We start from the raw sequence: 21,507 nt of genomic DNA, 5'->3' as shown, positions 1-21,507 counted from the left end.
TTTCTTATTGTTATGGGCCAGGATTGCACTTAAATCAAATACAGGTTAGCAATAAAATTCATGTTGCTGAAAGCAGATTAAAGTATTAAAATGCTATGACCTGATGATGTTTAAAAGTAATTAAGAAACATTTCAATTTAAACAGACAACAAGGACGAATGATTTACACAGGTCTCAAGCGAACTCATAAATATTAGAGATCTTTATTTGCAAGTGCTGCTACCTGTAATAACAGCTCATGAGCAGTCATCAGAGACAACCAGGACAGATTAACCTGTGTGGGATGCAGGGAGAAGAACAAGGAACTAAAATTAAGGTAGTAAGATGTCTTTTTGGCACTGACACTTAATTAACTCTGTGACATTGAACTTCACCAGGGCACTAGGAAGTCATGGACTTCTCTGCAAAGTGAAAACACTGAGAAGAATCATCTATGAGATTTCTTCTCATACTGATAGTGAATAATTTCAGTGTCTGCAGACAGCATGTCCCCTCCCATTTCCTAAAATCCTATAAACTATTTTGCTTATATAATCAGTTTCTGAAAAACCATATTCATTCCCGTAAAAGAAAAGCACTTCCAAATTAATTTACAAAATATTTATGACTATATCATATAAAGGTTCGTCATAGATGTAGTTAACTTCCAGTGTTACAGTTATAAATTCATGCCAACCTATAACTTATCTCAAATACATACATGTATACTGTGAAGACACAGCTTAGACATGTGTGCATGTTTGTGTATGCTTGCACGCACTTGTGTGTGTGCATGCATGCGCTGGTCATATCCATTTGACAGATGCATGATTATTCAGCCATTTCCATAATTAAGATACACAGTAGTTCTGTCACCTCCAAGGGTTCTGTAAGCCTCTTGGAACCAAGTCAGCCACTCCCCACCCTGGGGAGGAGGAAGACGTGGGGCTCAGAAAAGCTGGAGAATAAGTGCTATTGCATCACACGAGAATGGAAGCCGCAGTGCTGAGTGGGAACTTAAAGGAGCACATGCAGTAAGATGGGAAAATGCAGGAGAAAGAGTCCCAGCAAGACAAGAACTAGGAAAAGCCATCAGAGACTGAATGAGTGGGGAAAGGGAAGAAAAGCTCCAGAAGTCAAGTCCTCAAAGGCACGTCGAAAGAGTGGTTAAGTCCGGGACTGAACCACACTGCAAGACATCTTAGAAAAGGCCAAGAAGATGTATGCAGGTCCTAGACTGCCAGAGACGATGGAAACCTTCGTGACGAGAATGGTGGCTTCTCCATAGAGATAAATTCTATTGTCACAACGAAGGTAGACTTTTCTACAGACTGCAAGAGAAGACAGTTTGAAAACAGTGGTGACGGGAAAGTGCGTGTTACGTCCCTAACCATTTGACATTGAAAGAAAGAAAAGAGAGAGGGAGAAATGAGATGGGATAAACACACTTACAGACGCCCAGTTTCAGCTGAAACAGAATTTCCTTTGATAAAGGCAGAGACTACATGGTCCTTTCTGGCACAGTTTTAAGAAGAAATGTAATACCACCAAGACAAGCACTAACACCAGGCTAATGGGTGAAAACACGCATTGTTTAAGATTTGCTTATTTATTGGTATGTCTCTGTACATTGTGTGTCGTTGTGAGATGTTGTGTGCCATGTACACATAGGTGCCTAAGGAAGCCTGAAGAAGTCATTGGATCCCTTGAAACTGGAGTACCAGGCCATTGTGAGCTGCCCAGTGTGGGTACTGGGAACTGAAGCTGAGTCCTCTGCAGGAGCACTGCGCATGCTCAGTTGCTGAGTCATCTCTCCATCTCCAGCTCTTATTCTAAAACATCAAAAAATGCTGTCTGGTTTTAGAAAATAGTTTTATTTGGCTCTCTTTTATTTTCATCTTCGCAGGAAGCAAGCTGAATGGGGGCAGGCTAGAGAGTCCTGCAGCCTGAGCTGAGGAAGCATCTCTACTTTCAGGAGGAGAGCTCCACGCTAAAAGTGGTCTGTGAAACACACTGGCCTTCCAGTTTTGTCGAGTTAGGGCATAGGGCAAACCAGAGCATGCCGGTTTTTTGTGGGAGATGGCGCACAGGCTCGCAGGTGGAGTTTGGACAAGTGTCGGCCTGCTTTCTTTTTCAGCAGATTGCGTTTACCGCTCCTTCCACTCAGCTGACCACTTTTTCTCCTAAGAGATGTCCCACCTTTATGAATGGCCTTCAATGTTCCATCCTCACCCAGAACACTCTTTAATGGGCGTGCTAAGGACATGAGACACAAAAGCCAGAAGTCTATATTATGAATGTAGTAAGCCAGAAACTGAATGTGGGCTCATCTGTAGCGAGGCACTGAGTTCACCACTTCTGAGGACTGGGCTGTCCGCCTGGGCTGTGATGTAAGTTCTCTGTAAGTGGCCAGTGTGAGACGTATTCACTCTATAGCCAACCTGAATTTTGATGTGAGCTCCATTCTGTCTGGAACTCCATGCTCTAGGACATGCAGTGAATGGAAGGCAGCCTAAACAATTTCTCGACACTCATGGCTGGGCTACTGCTGAAGCCATCGGTGTCTAGCAGGTAGTCCATTTACTGCAAGGGTCAAGTTCCTTCTAATTACAGGTGTCAGAGACTGGGGAAGAAGACCAATTGTCAAAGATCTGCTTAAAGCTAGGGAGAGAAGTAGAGAAGTCAGCTGGTCTTCCATCTTACCTGCTTTTATGTGTTTTCTTACTTTTATCAGCCAGTAAAACAGCCAGAAAGAGAGTGTGCAGGGTTTATGGGACACAGTGTCTGAGACTGGGGAGGAGGCCAATGAGAGAACGTCCAGAGGGCTTTGTTCAGAGACTCTGCCTCGTAGGTGGTGCCGAGAATTCAGTGTTTCTTTCCTTTTTCTGCAGCACAGTGGTGTTAAGTCAGCCCGGCAGCCCTCCGATCTTTGCTTTGAAGGTAAGGCAGTCAATTTCACACTGGCCATCCAGCTTTGTGCACAGGGACCTTCTGTAAAACGCAAATGCAGCCCCGGCTAGGGGATGAGAGCCGCTGTTAGTTATCCACTAATCTTTTACTAGGCCAAAAGGCAAATCCTGAATTACTAAATCTGAGGGGGTGCAGAGCTCAGACTCCTGGTAAATCATATGTGATGCCCTTAGTCACAGGTCATTCCTCTGTTCAAATCAGCTAGCTAGTACAGAAAGAGAACATCTCTTCCTAGGAAGATGGCAATCTGCTTTCTAACTCCAATAAACAAACCTTTCCAACAAGATGCTTTTTCTTTGTGTTTCTAATAGTGTCTGATGTAGTTCAAAACTTAAATAGCAGTAAAATTTAGTTTAAAATTTAAACAGTACAAAATAATTGTAGGCAAATCAACCATAAACTGTGCCTATTATTATATGATCTTAAGGTTTCAGATATAAAGTTAACCAAAATGCTCTCATTATTGCCACTTGCAGAAAAGTAAACACAGAGTTCAAATAGTTTGTGAGGGTCGGAATTAAGATTCAGCCTCAGCTATGTGGATCTCATGTGTGCTGCCTTCTACGGATCGTTGAACTCACTTCCACCTCATTACCTTGGCGATAGTGGTCACAGTTTTCACACACACACACACACACACACACACACACACACACACACACACACACACACTGCTTACTGGAATTCCAATATGAATAGGCTGAGTTCTGGAGCAGGTGAGCTATTAAGCTCCTAAGTCTGTGTATGTGTGTATGTGTTGATGATCGAAGACAGTGTAATTGTATTCTTTTGTTTCTCTGCTCAGTGCCTGGTTGAGCCCGAGACGGTTCGAGATCACAGAGATGAATGGTGAGGTTTCCTGGAAGTTAGCTTGCTTTTCTAAAGACAGATCCCAATTAAACTGCCAACACTACCTCTCCAGGGATTTTTCTCTTACCTGGGTAAAGTTGAACAAGAAGAATGGGCCCAGCAACAATTAAGGAAAAGATTCTCATGTCTCTAGGCATCAGTGGAGAGGAGATGAAGGAGGTACAGTCATGGAGCCTGGCTCCTTTATTGAGAGAATAGAGTAAGACTGATTCTACTGCTCAGAAACAGCCTTAAGAACTGTTTTCCATGCCCCACTGAGTAACATGTGAGCCAGTGGATCAGGTTTTTGTCTAAGTCTTTATTAGGCGGCAAGGCCGAGAAAGAACCCTGCCTTGTTGCCTGGAATATTCTATTCTCTTTCCACTTAGGCTTCCCCCAGTTCCTTTCATGTTCCATCTCAAGTGTCCACATTTCCACAAAATCTACAACCATTTCCTCTTTTCCTCCTGCCTTAAAGTTTGTGCATAATGTACTCTTCTGTAAGTTTTATACACTGGTTGTTGATTAATTGATTGATACCTGGTATAGTGGCTTTTAAAATGTGAAGTCTAGAATAAATTAGATATCCCAATAGATATTAAACTTCATAGAAGAAAGCTCAAATTTGATTGATTTTTCTCCATTAGGTTCTTACATTAGTGTTGTTTAGTTTTCTCATGGGAAGCTACTGCTTAGGGGGATTCATGAATAAACAAACCATTAAATGCAAATTGTTGTTAAATCTTTCAGGCTTATGCATATGTAAGGCTGTGAAGATAGCATAATTCTTAATATTTCTTCCATAATTATTCGTGGTGGAAAAGCCATATGTCTTTGTACTACACAGATGGCTTTGATTTTATCCTAAAAGCAAAGGAGCCACTGTGGAGTTGTGTGCAGGATAGTTATCTGGAAGAATAAAAATTAACATCCCCAACAGAGTGATTAACATCAATTCTCACACTACTAATAGTAAATTAATTTCTGGGAAATGCAGAGTTGCCGAAAGGATTCGACAGATGTAATGAAGTCGGGTATACTTTGGAGAAAAGGAAATGTCTAGTGAAGGAATGAAGTATGGTGAGTTAACTGTGATTTTTTAATGTGGTAGTCTTGGCCCTCACTGTGTGATAATGATGGAACCTTTAAAATTAGGGTTTAAAATCCCGCTGTGGTGGCACAGGAAATGGACACAGAGAGTTTCAGGCCAGCTTGGGCTACAGAGTACCAGCCAAACTGGACCTTATCCTGAGACTCTGTCTCAACAAAACAAAAGTAAAACCAAGAAATATGTGCAGCTTAGTGTAAGTTAATTAGGTCACTGGGGACACTGTCCTTAGGAGGAGTTAACATGGTTCTTATGGGGACTCTGACTGTTCCCAGAGAGTTTATTATGAAATAATAAAAATGCCCCCTCCTTCCCTCCCTGCTCTCTGGCTCCTTGAGGCACAGCATGTCTTTTGCTCTCATCCACGCTCCTCTTCCAGGATGCCATCACCATGATTTGACACAGCCTGGGAGACCTTCTATAGAGTTGTGTACATGAGGTTACCTGATCTTGGACTTCAGCCTGTGAGTAAAATAAACTCTTGTTTATAAAGTACCTAGCTCAGTTGTTGTGTGATAAAGAAGAGACTAATCCAAGGACTCTCTTCTCACCATTCCCCCACACCTACTCTCAGGTGGTGACCCTGTTCCATGCTTTATGAGAGACAAATCCAGACAAGGAGGTGCTTACAGCTCACATCACCCCCTTCAGGCTCAGAAACCTCAGGCTCAGAGGCTCTGCCCTCCTTTTGTGTACCTTCTCCAGGATCCAGGGTCTCCTCTTGACCCCAGGTGTCACTTCCTTTCCATTTCCTGGGTAAGACTGGTGTCAGTGAAGTGACAATAAGTGCTTCGCATCCCATCCGCAAAGCAGGGGAGGTGTCTTGAGAGTGAGATTCCTTTCCACTGAAGGGCCCAGGGTGGAAAAGCATGTGTGAAAGCCCTTCTGTGAAGGGGTCACTTAGGAAAACTTTCTCCAGGTTCAGCTGGGCAAGCTCTCAGAGCTTTTGCGGCCATCGTCCAAGAGGGCCTAGTGACTTCTCAAGGTGACAGCAGACCTGTGTCATCTCTGCCAGCCTGGTTTTGTTGGTTTGCCAAAAGCAAGACTAATGGGGATGTGGAGACTTCTGCCAAGGTTCCAGAGAAAAGCCTGGGAGGCACAGACTGAATTCCCTGCAAAGAGTCCTAGAGCAGGCTTTGTACAAAGCTCTGGGAGTGAAGCTGAGACCCAGGGTATTAGAAATACCAAGAATGTTGGAACGCTGCCCCAGAGAAGCTGCACTCGTCTAAAAGAAGCTGTACGTGCTGCAGGAGACAGACAAGGGCTTCCCAGACCCTCTGGAGTTCACATCATGTCACTCCGTGCCCCAGATGCCAGGCTGGATTTTGGTCTGTGTTTGGGCCAGTTCTTCCTTGCTGTCTGCACGATCCTTTTGGGATAGAAATGTTTTCTCTGTGACATTGTCTATTGGAAGCATGTCACTTGATTTTTTTTTTTCCTTCATGTTTACAGATGTTCACAGCTGAGAGTTTTCATTGGATCTCAGAAAAGAGAGGACATTAGAGTTTTAAGTAGCATCACTTTTCCCTTCATGTATTTTAGGGTTCTGCTGTTAGGTGTGTATTATGTTTTTTATATGGTATCTCATCTGTTGGATTTACACTTCGGTCATAAAACATCGTTGTCTCTAGTAACAGGTTTGTTTGTTGTTGTGGTTTTTCTCTTTTATTTTCTGTCAAAGTCTGTTTTACATGCCATTGGTCTAGCATTTGTTTCCAAAATGTTTCTTTGAATGTCAAGTTTATATCATTTTTACCATTTGTCTACTGAAGGTTGAGGTGGTATCTTTTTTTCCTCCTGCATTTTATTGCAATTTAAATTTTTTAATTTTTTTGCTATACATTTTAGTTGTTATAAGTGATTGCCTTTTGGATTATTATTAATGTTGTAGTTCATACACAATTCATTTGGTGTTAATACCAATTTATTTTCAATAGTAAACTGGAACTACAGCCTCATTTCCTCAGCCTCATTTTTTTTAATGTAAAAATAAGTTGGGAGTTCTGAAGTGAGAGATTCCCTTGCTCATCTTGAAGGATGAGACTGCCACAGACGGGGATAGCTGTGAGCAGGGAATACTAATGGGTCTCCAGTTACTAGAACTGATGCAGTTGGCCCTTGACCATGCCTTTGGACCTTTTGACTCTGATGGCATTGAGTCAATGCTTTAGTTGTCAGATTTTTGGAACTCTGAGCAGAGGAACCATCTACACCAGACCCAGATGTCTAACCTGAGGTAGTTTGAGACAGTATGCACCGTTTTAAGCTGCTAACATCACAGTGTGCTGTTATACCGCTAAATAAAAGGCAATAGTATTTTAAGGCACGTGCATTTTGTAGAGGAACGCTTGCATGTTCTCACAAGGCAGTGAGCAGTTTTCCGAATGGTTGAAAGTCTTCCTAATTGTCCTTTTTCTGAATTCATTTCACCCCTACCCCATTCCCAGAGCTTTTATGCTAAAACCTCTTTATGATGAGTTCTTTCCCCAACAGGCCACATCCTTAGCTATTTTCCACTTACGATAGCTTCAAGTCGATGAACCGTGTGATATTCATATGAGCCATAGGAAAAACACGTCTTGCTGTGTGTCTTAGGCACTGGCTGGCAGGAGCTGTATCTGCTGTGGGAATGCCAGGTGGGAGTTGACAGAAAAAACAGTAGCTTTAATATGGGAAATGAAGCCTCTGGCAGGGAAATATCCCTGTTTCTATTCCCATCTGCCATTTCCCCCGAAGATGGTATTGACCAAAGTCAGCCCAGTGTCAGAGACCCTGGTGGATGGAGTTTGTATAACATAGTGTTGATGTTTCAGAGTCAAGAGGGAATGAAAAAGAGAAGAGCCTAATTACAGGGTACACTGAGCATAATATTACCCAGGTCCATATATCCCCCATAAAACTGATCAAGTATAAGCCCCATGGCTGAGAGTTCTCAACTTTAGTTTTTGAAGCTACAAATTGTATTTCACAAGGCAAAAGTTATAGTTTATCATCTGCATATATCCTATGCAAATGAATATTTTAATTAATCTCTAACCATTTCCTTTTGCAGGAAAAAAGAACAATGCGAGTTCAGTACCGGAGGCATTAACAGAGTAGATGGGAGTTGTTTTAAAAATACATCATAATAGTTATAATCAGTGGACAATACATTTCCTCATCAAGAATATTCTATACAACTATAATAGCATCAGCATAGAGGAATATGGCGCTTTCATTTGCCTAACAATCCCATGATAATTAGTATGTTGGAGAGATGAACAGAATGAGGTGGTGATGTACACACTACCCCTTGTCTCCCAGCTCCAACTTCCCTTAGGAAACAGTCTTCCTGCATCTCAATTTCTTCAAATACAAATAAGAATGATAATGTTGATCTTTCAGGTGACCCTGAGCCATATGAGAAAATTCTGGAGAGCAGATTTAACTTACAAGTATTCTGGAAATGTAAAGTAGAAGTAGTTTGCGTGAGCAGAATGCATTCATTGCTGTTTTGATTTTTATCATCTTAAAATTAAAATGAAGCACAGAAACAAAAGGGAGGTGAGAAGGGAACTGAATCTTGCCCACTGTGGCCCAGGTAAGCCGCAGAATTTCTTGCCTTAGACATCCATTCAGTACGGGTCTAAGGCCCAAAGAGCGTTTGTTGGTCGGTGTGTTCAGATCCTCTCCCGACAGCAGAAGAAGTTCAGCTTGCACTTTCCTGCAATCTTCTCAGTATCCAGACATGCCTTCCTGCATTTCCCCCGACCGAGCCTGCATGTCTCACACACAGCAAATTCACCTGCGCCAGGGAAGAGCTGCTGAGATGTTCGCTGCAACTTTCTGGGAATGGGAAGAATATCTAAGGCCACCTAAACAGGCGTATGGTTTGCATGTGTGCTTATGGAGAGCATTTTCTAGAATTAGCCCAGAGGCTTTGGAGATGTCTCAGTTGGTCAAGTGCTTATTGTGTAGGCATGAAGACCTGAGTCTGATCCTGGGCTGGATCTGAGCTAGGGAGGCAGAAAAAATTGGATCTTGGAAACTCAGTGGTCAACCTGAGTTTCAAAACACAAGGTGGATGGATCCTGGGGAATGACATCTAAGTTCCACCTCTGGCCTCCACACATATATGAACACACACACACACACACACACACACACACACACACACACACACACAAAAAGCACAACCCCATAGCTTCTGTACTACACAGTGTGGAGTTGAAAAAAGTTAAAAGCAGAGGCAATCATCATCCATGTCCCTCAGGTGTTTATTGTCTTTCATGGTTCTAGTATAAGTGACAGAATAGTATCCGTTTTTCAGAACTGTTAAATGCACATATGATACTACTGAAAATTTACTAGATGAAAACAAGAGGAATAGCTTGTGGTTTCAAATCCTTGAAGCTGGAATGAAAAATTTTAGTTTCAATTCTTGTTTGAGCCTAGTAATGGCTGTGTAGTTTCAATTTTCAATATTTCAAAAAATCAAATTTTTTGATTTACCTCACCCTATTCAACTGAGGAACATACTAGAAATACCTGTTCACATTTTTAATTTGCCTAGTGGCCAAACAAATTAACTGTGTGATAATGTTTGTGCTGTTGAGTATTTATTTGTAAGGGTACTTTAATGATTAAATGGCATAATCCATGTGTGTTTGTTAAGGTCTAGAGAAGTTAGTACTCCATGACTTCTGTATTTCTCACTCTGGAATATTGTCTGAATCTATCCAATTTAGTGTGTAACAAAGGTGACTTATCACTAAACTATCTTCATCATTCTACTTGATCCTCCTTAATCCAGCAGCATGCATCTGTGCAGACCTCATTCAGTTTAGGTTGTAAGACGAGGGAAGCCATGGTCTTTGGATAGTGCTACTTGGTGGGGGATGAGTTTGAACATAAGCACCATAAGTTAATAGGAAAGTCAATGGAAAAATCTAAATATGATCATGAACATAAAAGTAAGAGAAGTTGGAGCCAATGGACCAGAACTCAGTCCTTTCACAACTCCCTCCCCTTCTTGGCTTCATCAGTCAAAGATTGCTAACTAGGACTGTATCCCTAAGAAAAAGAGAGAAAGTACAGGTAAGTACAGGTAAGGGATATCAGTTACCTGCTGGAAATGACTGGGAATACTCAAGTCCTGCCCAGGACCCTAAATTTAAAGCAAAATACATGTTAGGAAAGAATATTAAAGCAAGAAATGACATTATATAAAACTTCTCCTACATGTGACATGATTCATGAGAGATTACCGATGTTATGGCTGCCATCTTTATTTGAGTCTTAAGATGAGCATTCCTGAACTAGGAAGACCAATATACAAAGCAAAAATAAAATAAAAATGAAAGCTCTATTCAGATGACTCTTAGGATACATTAGTACAGTTCCAAGAAATATCTGGGGAGAAATTTACTTCCAATTTCAGGGTGATACATGGAAGAGCCATTGGGTTTCATGATCTGCCCTATCACCCATCAAAACCTCATCAGCTTTTATTTATTTACCTGATGGCAGTTGGACTATAATGAAGAACAAAGCAAAAGCAAAATAAAACATTTCTCTGCTCAGTGCCATGTTTGAGGGAAGATTCTCCAGAACACAGGACCAGGACTTCTTTGAGGGGACAAGAAAGCATTTATATTTGAAAGTGGTGGGTTATGTTCTTGGTCAGTGAAGTGAATCAATAAAGAAGGCACAATTACATGCCCCATTTGCCAGGATCAAGAGCTGGAGCAGTGGGTTATAACCCTGGAGCCTGCAAAGTCTTTTTCCCCAACACCTGACCAGCCTGTAAATGGAGTGGATGTTTGTTCAAGAATGGTAAAACCCAGGGCTATGCACGCTTCTATTGCAGGAATCTAGGGGAGAGGATGATGATAGTTCTCCATATCTTCCTGAGGACCAAAGCACATCTATTGCCTTTGCAGCCTGGCCTGGGGATCTGGTATGATCCCAACACAGAAGTACTTTGAATGCTCATGCTGCTTACACAGAGCACTGGTGGGACTGGAAGGCAAATCCACAGATGTGCACAATTACCCTTCTCATTCTCATTGATGTATTTGTAAATGTTTTAGAAGAGTGTGAGGAGTAACAGCCCTTTTGCTAAGTTATCTTTGAATCCTGTGCCTGTCAGACATCACATCACAGACCAGTTATAACCACAGCTACCTTTAATAATTAAAAACATGGATACCAAAAGGAATATTCGTGTCACTCCCCAAAACTCTGTCCTGTTTATTGCCACCTTGATGCTTATAGTTACATGATGTTCTGGTCATCAGTCTTGGAGGCAGAGGTAAGCCTGGAGTCACAGGTTTGCAAACTAGCAACTCCAGAGACTGAGGCAGAAGCATCACAAGCTAACATCTTGTCTGGACTATTCATTGAATTCAGTGAGTTCAAGGCCTATATAACTTTCATGAGATTTTTATCTAAAATATGTAGAAAGAGGACTGTGGTAAAGTGTTTGCTTAGCATACACAGAGCCTTATATTAAATTCTCAGGGTTTCTCTCTCTCCCTCTCCCTCCCCCTCTCCACACACACACACACACACACACACACACACACACACACATGAAAAATGTAGACTATATAGTTAGAAAGATACCTACCAAGTAGACCACCTTAGATAAATTGATAATTTTTCAAACCTCAGCCTCCTTATCCTTAAAATTGGGTTAGAATTATGATATAAGCCTCATGGGACATTTGAGAACATTGCATATGGCATAGAAGTGCTTAGCAGAATGTCTAGTTATTATTATTACTATTACATTCATATTTCTATATAACCTTGAATAACTACTCTGTTAAAGTGAGCATAGTAATATGCCACCTAATGACATCTTCTATATTCATAGATCATCAGCCCTCATCAGAGAAGCTTCTTCTTGCATTATATGGTAGTTAATTAACACAGACCTCCAACACTGTACAATGTGCAAAGAGTGAAAGACTTTGGAGCTGTCAGCCCTTAACGGGAAATATTTTTTATCATACTCCTCCACTCAAGGATCAGGGCTCTATGTGGGAGAGGGGGTGGGAAGATTGTAAGCACTAGGAGTAGTAGTCAGCTTCAAGGGAATTGCTTCATACTCTCCAAGGCTGATGATACACATATGAACTCACAGAGACTGAAAGTGTGCCCAAATAAAGCACAGTTTAAGCCAGATAAAGCTCTAGCATATTGAACTGGAAGTGGGCACAAAGCTCAGTCCCAGATGAGAAGCTGTTTATTTGTAATTGATAGCTGCTGGAAGAGGGAAAATCAGTTTTTTTTTTCCACTGGGGTGACACTGGGTATATCAAGCACATTCCAGGACATGCCTTGTGCCCAGGGTAGTTGGTCAACGCAAATCAGACAGCATGAAGTTGACTGGGTAGTGGGGAGGATCTGGGAGGAGTTATGGGAGAGGAAAGAATATGGTCAAAAGATATTGTGTGAAATTTGAAAAAAAAAAAGAATGAAAACAAACAAAACAAAAAACCTCAGATAATGAAAGATAATGTAAGTAACACTTGAAATGGGCTGCATACAGCAAAGTCCAGAATTTAAAAACAAATAACAGAGTTCATGCTTAGGTTACTTCTTTGCCCAGTGTGGACAGCTCACAAAAATTGAATCTGGAGTTCAGAATCCACCTGATCACAGTGCATCAGTTCTTAACTGAAATACTGTCATATACTTACACTCCCACTATACCCAAGAGCTGGAGTCATTAAGGAACACAGTCAGGATTATCAATACAAATGAATGGACTCCAGATTTTTCTCCCATGACTTCTACACCCACTCATCCATCTCTGCCCACCTCTGTTCTCCTCTCATGCCAATTATCCCTCTTGGGAACTTTCCAGAACCATAAGAACAACAACCAACTGTAGGTTGAGTGACACCCACTGAGGCAGGTAGGCTCCATGCAGCAGGGCATGGGTTCACTCATTCTGATAAGCTTCACTGATCAAGACTCTGTTCAGTCTGGAGAAATGTATAAAGGTGGGTATTGCTGCATTTTCCCACGGACATTGTGCTGACCCCTCACAGACCTCCAGGTCATGAAGACAGTCTTCTTTCTCTTTGCTGTTCTCTTCTTTCTGGGTCCAGGTAAAGAAAATAAGCTTGTTTATAGGGAGGGTGATCTGAGGTGCTGGCCCAGACACAAAGTCTATCCTTCAAATGCCCAGGCGTGATCAATCCTAGTATGTAAGGATACCTTTAGTCTGTTGGCCTTGAAAGAGAACAGTTGTTGCAGAAGGTAACTTTCCTACAATGAATCACCTATTCATCAGTAATCATTTATTCATACATCGCATTTTTCCATTAGCACCTGTGAAAAGTTGTTTGAATAAGTTCAAGGACATCAAGAAAGGTGCTTTTTGATGCCTGGGTTTATGATTATTAACAAAAATATTGAACAAAAAAATTAAAAGGGGAATTAAAAATAAAAACCCAGATTTTTAAAAACGTGTTTTAAATATTGATTAAAATAGGGCATAAAGATATAGAAAAAGAAAGATGTGGAAAAAGAAAGTAATAGAGCTATGTATCCATGTCCATCACAGCGTCAGACAAAAGAGCACACTGGAGACTTCCATTTGTTAACTGCATATCTAAAAATCAAAGCTGTGTTGTAGACTCCTGATAATAAAATGTATTTAATTCTCCATAGCCAGTGCCTTTAAGAAAAAAAATTCTGTTCTACTTTTAATTTAGTGATATTCAGAGATATTTTTCTTTTTGGTTTGAAATATATCTGTATTTGGAGACAGAGACTCAGACAGGTGAGGGTTCTTTTCAGGGACATACAGACAAGGCAGTATTGGTACTCTGTGTTGCACAGTGAGAGCTGTGTGGGATATCCTTCTCACTTTAGAGTTCTCTATGTTTTCTCACACTTCTGGCAAGTTTGAAAAGATGTAACTATATCCTCCCCAAAATTAAGGCACAGGGACTCTTCCTAATTCCAGGGAGCTGAATAAAAGGACTTTGGGGAGTCAAAGAGAATCTAACATTACTCTGGGTATTAGGGATGTATCAGCCCATGTGTGTTGCTACTGTATGTGTCCCTGGTCTGTGTTGTGACAAATCCTTGTGAGTGGATTCTGCATCAGAATATGGAGATCTAGACCTTCAGTGGATGAGTGGTGTGTTATGCATCCTCCTGGCACTGATGTAAACATTGGAGGCTGATGAGAGGTATTAAGATCACTCATATGTATGATATAATTATCATAATGCAAAATAATCCAGTATAAAATTATTGTACCAAATGCACCACATGTGCAGAAACTCCATTTGAACCCATTAGAAAGCTATAGGCAAAGATGTTTTGTTCCAAAAACTGCTGGTTCATCACTGTGAATTGGATATGCCACAAGGACTCTTGGAGTCCTGAGTCTCTAGTCTGACATAGCCTTACTATGTTAGGAGAGCAGAGAAAGTATGGAATACTGCAGTGAAAGCCAGAGTTAAGGGGCTTTGAAATGTGGGTCACTTATACTTGTGAACTGGTATCCTCACAGTAGTTAACGGCTAGTATGTCTGAGAGCAGTCACCCTCTGGGTTGTAGGTTTTGCAAAAATTTGTATTAGCAGCTTCATGCATTCACATCACATGGAATCTCCATACATTGGATACCTCCACTGCACATACTTCAAGTCAGCAACACTTGAGATTTTGATCCTGGTAAGGTGGATTGGCTGTTTTAACAGGCAGTGGTCTGCTCTTGTGAATGCTATGGACAAGGTGCTAATGCAAGGACTAGAATCTCAAGAAAAATATTAAGTAACAGTTGCAGGGAGCTTGTTTCAACTACTCCCTCCAAGTGTCTGACTTTTACAGTGGCATCTTGGTGGAATGTGATAGAGAAATCAGATTCTTTCTCCACTTGGGTATTGTGATGGCCCATTAGAAATCCATAGACAAAGATGTTCTTTGGCTTCAATATGCCTGGGCCATCATTGTGAATTGGATATGCCACAGGCCTCTTTATTTTCTGACTACTCCACTAAACCTTTGTCCTATGTGTATAACTACCACTTTTAAGACCAATTGTGAGGCATCTCCCCATTCTCAGGTCTTGTTCTCAACTCTGACAGAGTAGCAATTTTTGAAAGTATGTTAGAGAAGTTCCTGGCTGTGAAAGTATTTATGAGTTGAGTTGGTATTTTTTTCCAGTAGATTTATATAAAATAATGTCAGCTTCTGTCTTCCAAAGTCCCAATCAAAACCACCTGGGTGTTATCTAGTTCTTTCTGCTCTTTCACCTTGTGGGTCGAAAGACAGAATATCACATAGAAAATAGTTCTGCTTGCTAGTAACTCATCTGCTGGAGGACTAAGGAACTTAGCCAGAGCATGAAAAGAGACTCTTGCTGATGTCATGTATCAATAATTAGCCACATTGGAAAAGAATTAATCCGGGTGGGGGGATTTCTTCTTTTGTGTAGCCAAGAATGCATTTTTCAGTGAGAAATGCAGCAAGCTTAATGGGAGATGCACGACTTATTGTCAAAAAAACGAAGAACTTATTGCTCTCTGTCATATGACTCTGAAGTGCTGCGCGATAGTTCGGCCATGCGGAAGCATCAAGGGCAATGACTCAGCTGAAGACACGGCCTCATAGAGAATCAAAGGTGCCCCAGCTTTGTCTTTTGGCTGTGGCCCCTGCAGGAAGCAGATACTTCAATAAAAATAAATGGCTGCTTTTCCTCAGCTTGTCAGCTCCTTCTTTCAGAAGTCCAAGAATGGCTATCTAAACTTTGTGGTCCCTCTGTCATTGCTTCGATAGTTTTGTTGTGAAGACATTGTCCCAAAGAGGTGATACAGCAGCCAGGAACCATGTAGAAACAGAGAGGGTACACACAGAAAAGTAAGAAACAGCCCACTTCTATGATGCCAGTTATTTCCTATGGTTATCAGTAATATAGTAGTTGGCTTTAGTTGGCGCTAATTGTATTTTTATATCTAGTTTGTTTTGATGTTATTGCTGTTATGGTGGTTTGTTTTCACCTGAGTGATGCTAGGGATTAAGCCCTCAAGAAAAGACCATTCACAAATGTGATCCCATAAAAGCTAGAGTTGATCCCCATTCCAACAATACACAAATTACAAGTTAGAAACATGAGAAATATAAAAAAGCAAGGAAGCATGATTCCTCTAAAAGTTCACAACTCTGAAGTGGTTAAATTCAAACATTAAGATGGTTAAAATGGCAAAGAATTCAAATCTACATTTAAAAATGATGGATAAATTCACTTCAGATTCAAATTAACAGAAAATTGAAGAAAAAGGGCAATTCATAACCTGGAGTTGGATATCAACAAGTTGGGTGAGAAAGATATCAGACATCTAGAGATTTTGAAAAAGCAACAAAAGAGCAACACAGTAGAAATCATAGAAAGGAAAGCTCAGCGAATCTAATAAGAAAAGTTCAGTACAAAACATTACCAATAGATTAGTTTAGGAGAAAGGAAGGATACCAGGGAAAGTTGAAGAATTATTGCATTTAGGTAACAATAAAAATTCACGATTGCAACATTCAAAACCCATGAGAAATTATTAAGAGATTGTACCCGTGAATCTGTGGTAGAGAAGACAGAATCAAACTATTGGCTAAAAGTACAGAAACTTAGTCAATAAAATTATAGAAGACAATCTCCTAAATCTGGGGAAAGAAATGACATTCAAGCATATGAGTCTTTTAGAACTCAAATAGTCATGGCCAGAAATGAACCTATCCACATCATATCATACTTCAAATACCAGGACTAGAACAAAGAAAAGACTTTTATTGTTGTGAGGGATTTTCACAAAGGCAGATAACAGAACAAATAATAGTAGGAGCAGCAAGGGCTGGGAGAGCAGGAAATGACTTAGTTTAAGCCCTGAAACAACAGAACTGTCCACAAAGACTGATATCTTGCAAGGTTAAACTTGAACATCAAAGGAAATATGAAGACCTTTCACAGTAAACATATATCAAAGCAATTCATAGTCACCAAGCGAGCACTACAAGAGATACTGGAAGGGATACTGTACACAGAAAGGAAAGAGCCACACAAACACAAGAGCTCAGGAAAGAACAACTCTCGCTAAAAGAACAGATCAAGAATTGACACACAGAGAAGAATCAGACAGGGTTACAATAACTCAGAAGCCAGCAGATGTCTAATATGGATAAAATTAGTAAATACCTATCAAATGGAACCCTATACATTAACAGTGTTAACTCCTCAGTTAAAAGACAGAGAATGATTGGATTACAAAGAAATATACAAAAGACAAGTATGACAGCAAAGATTTTAGACAAAATTAGAAGGGATAAGGAAAGTCACTATGTATTAATAATGGGAACAATCTAGATATACAATCCAGAAGATATAATGGTTATAAATATATATGCATGAAACTTTAATTCACCCAAGGTCATAAGATGAACACTATAAGATTTTAAGGGCAGATAGATCCAACCCAATAGTAGTAGGTGATTTCAACACTGTACTTTTACCAACAGATGGATCATCAGGACAAGAAAATTAAAATAGAAACCACAAGATTAAATTGCACCATGAATCAAGTCATGTAAAGACTGTCCATACAACAGCTTCAGGACGTAGTCTTCTCAGCAGCCCACAGAACCTTCTTCCAAAATAGATTTTACTTAGGACATAAAATAAATCTTCACAAATACAAAATTCAAAATAATTTCCTGTGTAATCAGTTGAAATACAGCTAAAAAGAACTAGCAAGAAAACTACAGAAACTATAGAAACACATGGGTATTGAGCAGTTTACTCTAAACTTGTATACATTTGACTTCTTTTTCCTTTTTTGTTGCACTAGCTATAACATTCACTTGTGGCTATTTTACACATGCACTTGCACACACACAAAAGATATTGGTGTGTTGGTGAGCATATTAATTAAAAACATCATTTCTCCAACCCAACAGTCTCTCCCACAAAGGCCGTAGATAAAGACAATGCCATTGCCCACTGAACTATGAGCCAGAATATTGTGTTTCTGGGGCTCATTCCCTTACACAGCCAAGCAGATACAACCCATTCCCTATATGTTTTCAAGACTGTTCATTGTGATGCTTCTTAAGAACTCCCACTTGTCTGTTGTGAATAGCACACCAGGCAGCCTCTGCCTGATACACATTTGCTGACTGAATAGCACTGACACCTCCTCAGCTGCTTCCGGGTTGGTACATAAGAACACCATAAAAGCAGGCTTGGGGCATGTCTGCTGACATGTGCTCATCTCTGCTCTGGGGTCTTCCTTCAGCAATCCTGAGGCCTTCTGGACCTCATCCCATCTTTCCAAGCTATTCACAAGTATGAATAAATCAATTCTATTTGTCTAGTTCTTGCTCCTTGCAGTCCTCAGCCAGGTGATTTGGTGATCTCCAGTTGTTTGCCCTCTGACTGCATGGAGGGGGGCAGTTATAAACAGTTGCTCTGTAGGACACACAGATGCTCCCTTCAGCTAAGGTATATGAGCAATGTGCTGCCTGTCTGATTTGTGATCCAGAATGAGAAGATTTAACTGTTCAAGGTTGTCAACTTGCAAGGTCAGGCATTTGTATTTTCTCTAAAATACTCCATTAATTTTCCTTAAGGTAAAATCATTTGGAATGTTGCCCAAGGGCAAATGACAGGCACCTAAGTGTCATGTGCTTTGCCTGTGGGTAGGAATGGGAACCTCTGTTCTCTGCAAAGACAGAGACTGTGTCAACGAATCCTCCCTTTCGATCACTCTTGATTACCACACTTGACTGCTTGGAAAACCCCCAAACATGGGCTTATTGTCACTATTTCCTATCCTTATCTCACATGCTTTCTGTCCCTAAATTGCACTGACAACTCCCGCTGGCATTTATAACCTTCATGTGCCAGATCACTTTTCTTTGGTACAGTACATTTTTTTTTTTACTTCTTTATTTTTGATTCATAGGTTTCTAGGGAATGATGGATGCCAACCCCCTTTACCCACACTACTATCTTCTACAAGACACTCCTCAGTAAAATTTATGTGGAGTCACTAAACGTCAGTTCAAATGAAGCTGAATCATGAAGTATTGGAATTTAAAAGTGTCTTAGAGATCATCTAGCCTGGTTCTTGTTTTAGGTGAAGACACAAGTGATTGGGGGTTTCCGTACAGCAACACTCCCCCCCCTAAACATTCTGATGATAACTCTGAAGCCATCCTAAAGTTTTTCCCTTACTCTGTGTCTTGGTGTGTGGTTATCAAGGAATGCTGGCCTGGGATGTCTTAAGTATCCTGAAGACACACTATCCATAAATCCAGCTCCTCCCCATGCTGAGGAATATCCTCTACCACCTTCTGTTTCTCCCTAGCAGCTCTGGCATTATTGTTCTGTACTGTTCTTAGTTATGACTCTTTTACTTCCTCCAGATAAAAAGGGACTCTCAGCCATAAACATGTGTGGCTGAAAAAGATGGAAGTTGGGGCAACAACTCAAGAAAATAAATTCTGAGAGATTAAGCAAGCTACTTCAGCCATAGCATTGACCTCTTTGTCTTCAATGAATGAGCGCATCTGTCCTTCCCCCTTTTCTCAGCTACCATGCTTTGGTAAGAGGTAGGACAACCGGCTTCCAGACTGAAGACTGAGTTGCATTATCAATAAAGCCTCAGATGTTCAGTTGTAGGAAGTCAGTGTTCCTTGAGTGAAGAGAACAAAAATTTACCCAAGGAGGAGTTTTGTTTGTTTGTGAGATAAAAGTTAAAATAGTAAGATTAACCATGAGGGTGGAATGGTGGAATGCATGTCTATGTGAGAAGTATTCAAAGAAGGAATAAAATTGAGATGGAATCAGGGAAGATTTTAAACTCTTTCCTGTGGGGAAAAAAGCAGATATAAGTATTTCATTATTAGTCTTAAATCTAGTATTATTTCTGTTCTTCACTCCCTCAACAAATATCTAGTAAGCGTCATCTTTACTTCAATTGTTATTTTAGTTTTAAACACTCAATCATTAGCAAAACTCACTATGCTCATATATTTTATATTCTAACTGGCATGACAAACCATAGTAAATATATGCAAGTAAGATATATGGCATGCTAGAAAATAGTAAATATAATAAGAGAAGAAAATCATGGAAGGAAATACAAATTGTGAGGCAGAATGTTGACTTTGAGAGAAATACAAATTGTAATGCAGAATGCTGACTTTGAGAGAGAGAGGGGTGACATAAAGTCTCACTGAGAAGGTAGGCACTTGATAAAATCCTAACAGATATCAGGCATGGTGGACATGGGCACCTAGGGGAGGGATGTAGCTAGAGTTTTCCTGCCTGGCCCACAGCCAGGACAAATCTCTGTCATCTGCCAGTCCCACAGCCGCTCAGACCCAACCAAGCAAACACAGAGACTTATATTGCTTACAAACTGTATGGTCGTGCCAGGCTTCTTGCTAACTGTTCTTACATCTTAAATTAATCCATTTCTATAAATCTATACCTTGCCACATGGCTCGTGGCTTACCGGCATCTTCACATGCTGCTTGTCATGGCGGCGGCTGGCAGTGTCTCCCTCCTCCTTCCTGTTCTCTCAATTCTCCTCTCTGTTAGTCCCACCTATACTTCCTGCCTGGCCACTGGCCAATCAGTGTTTTATTTATTGATCAATCAGAGCAACACATTTGACATACAGACCATCCCACAGCAGAGGGAACAGCAAAAGGCAATGCATTGAGGACAAGGTTGGTTTGGTGTATTTCAAGAGTTTTGGGAGGAGGCCAGTGTGATCAGAGCAAAGGAAATAAGAAGTCACGGTGAGCTGGGGGCTTGCTAAACGAACCTGGAGATTGGGTGAAGATAACTGAGCATAGCCATGTGCACTGGGAAGAGGGCCACTGTCTTCCTGGCCAGTTGGAGATTTTGGTAGATTGGATAGCAAAAGGAGCCTTATATGGTAGTGTCCCTTTGTCCAGCTCTTCTTTCCAAATAAGAAAACTTCAATGTATTGTCTTCTAATTGGCTCCCTCTCACTCCCGAGCCATAATGAATAAAACATGGGACGTACTTCAGTGGATTTGTATATCACCTATTGCAGATGTAATATGCTTCTTTGTATGTTTAGTTCTAGAAGTTCATTATCTAATCTTATACATCATTTCATTACATAGTCCAATTTCCACAGGACACATTTAAGGAAATTCTATGAAGATTCAACTTGAAGATCACTTTTATACAATTTTTTAAAATAGTATCCTGGAGATCTTTACACATAATATGTAGTGCCATCCCTTTTTATGAATGGCTGTATAAATTCTGTTTCTTTGAAGGACCTAATATCATTTATTCATTAGCATATAGGATGCTACTATGTTTTGATATTAAAGACAATGACATTATAGGCATTTTAATTATCTCTAATAAATGTTCCAAATAATGAAATCAACATAGGTCACAGAGTGTGTGCTTGTTGTTACAATATGGACCCAAATTTCCTTTTAGAGAGAGAATTGCTATTCATTCTATCAGCAGTGTATTAACATAGGAAATTTTCCATATTCTTTCTAACTTGTAATATGATTAAAAATTAATTCTCTCTGTTTGGATGGAAGATA

At 40.4% G+C, this 21,507-nt stretch overlaps 2 protein-coding genes across 2 annotated transcripts; one reads left to right on the top strand and one right to left on the bottom strand.

Moving 5' to 3' along the window:
• Positions 1 to 8,058: 8,058 nt before the first annotated feature.
• LOC128119365 (beta-defensin 12) lies at positions 8,059 to 10,474 on the bottom strand. Its single transcript, XM_052752768.1, has 3 exons — positions 10,405 to 10,474; positions 10,011 to 10,052; positions 8,059 to 8,690 (listed from the first exon to the last, which is right to left on the bottom strand). The coding sequence occupies exons 1-3, from the start codon at positions 10,472 to 10,474 to the stop codon at positions 8,566 to 8,568; spliced, it is 237 nt and encodes a 78-aa protein (XP_052608728.1). The 3' UTR covers positions 8,059 to 8,565.
• Positions 10,475 to 12,959: 2,485 nt separating this feature from the next.
• Positions 12,960 to 15,532, top strand: LOC128119364 (beta-defensin 106A-like). The gene is made up of 2 exons (XM_052752767.1): positions 12,960 to 13,008; positions 15,353 to 15,532. Exons 1-2 carry the CDS (start codon positions 12,960 to 12,962, stop codon positions 15,526 to 15,528), a joined length of 225 nt encoding a protein of 74 aa, XP_052608727.1. The 3' UTR covers positions 15,529 to 15,532.
• The last annotated feature ends 5,975 nt before the right edge of the window (positions 15,533 to 21,507 follow it).

Source organism: Peromyscus californicus, unplaced genomic scaffold (assembly GCF_007827085.1).
Source record: "Peromyscus californicus insignis strain IS unplaced genomic scaffold, ASM782708v3 Scaffold_23__1_contigs__length_62951481, whole genome shotgun sequence".
Lineage (NCBI taxonomy): Eukaryota > Metazoa > Chordata > Mammalia > Rodentia > Cricetidae > Peromyscus > Peromyscus californicus.
This window is presented reverse-complemented; position numbering and strand designations above follow the sequence as displayed.

Excerpts from the sequence above, each read along its gene's own strand:
- LOC128119365 (XM_052752768.1), bottom strand. The coding sequence starts at position 10,474 with ATGGCACTGAGCAGAGAAATGTTTTATTTTGCTTTTGCTTTGTTCTTC. Across the intron at positions 10,053-10,404 it reads TATAGTCCAACTGCCATCAG|GGTCCTGGGCAGGACTTGAG; the intron begins GTAAATAAATAA and ends CTTTAAATTTAG. Across the intron at positions 8,691-10,010 it reads TTCCCAGTCATTTCCAGCAG|GTGAATTTGCTGTGTGTGAG; the intron begins GTAACTGATATC and ends TCCCTGGCGCAG.
- LOC128119364 (XM_052752767.1), top strand. The coding sequence starts at position 12,960 with ATGAAGACAGTCTTCTTTCTCTTTGCTGTTCTCTTCTTTCTGGGTCCA. Across the intron at positions 13,009-15,352 it reads TCTCTTCTTTCTGGGTCCAG|CCAAGAATGCATTTTTCAGT; the intron begins GTAAAGAAAATA and ends TCTTTTGTGTAG.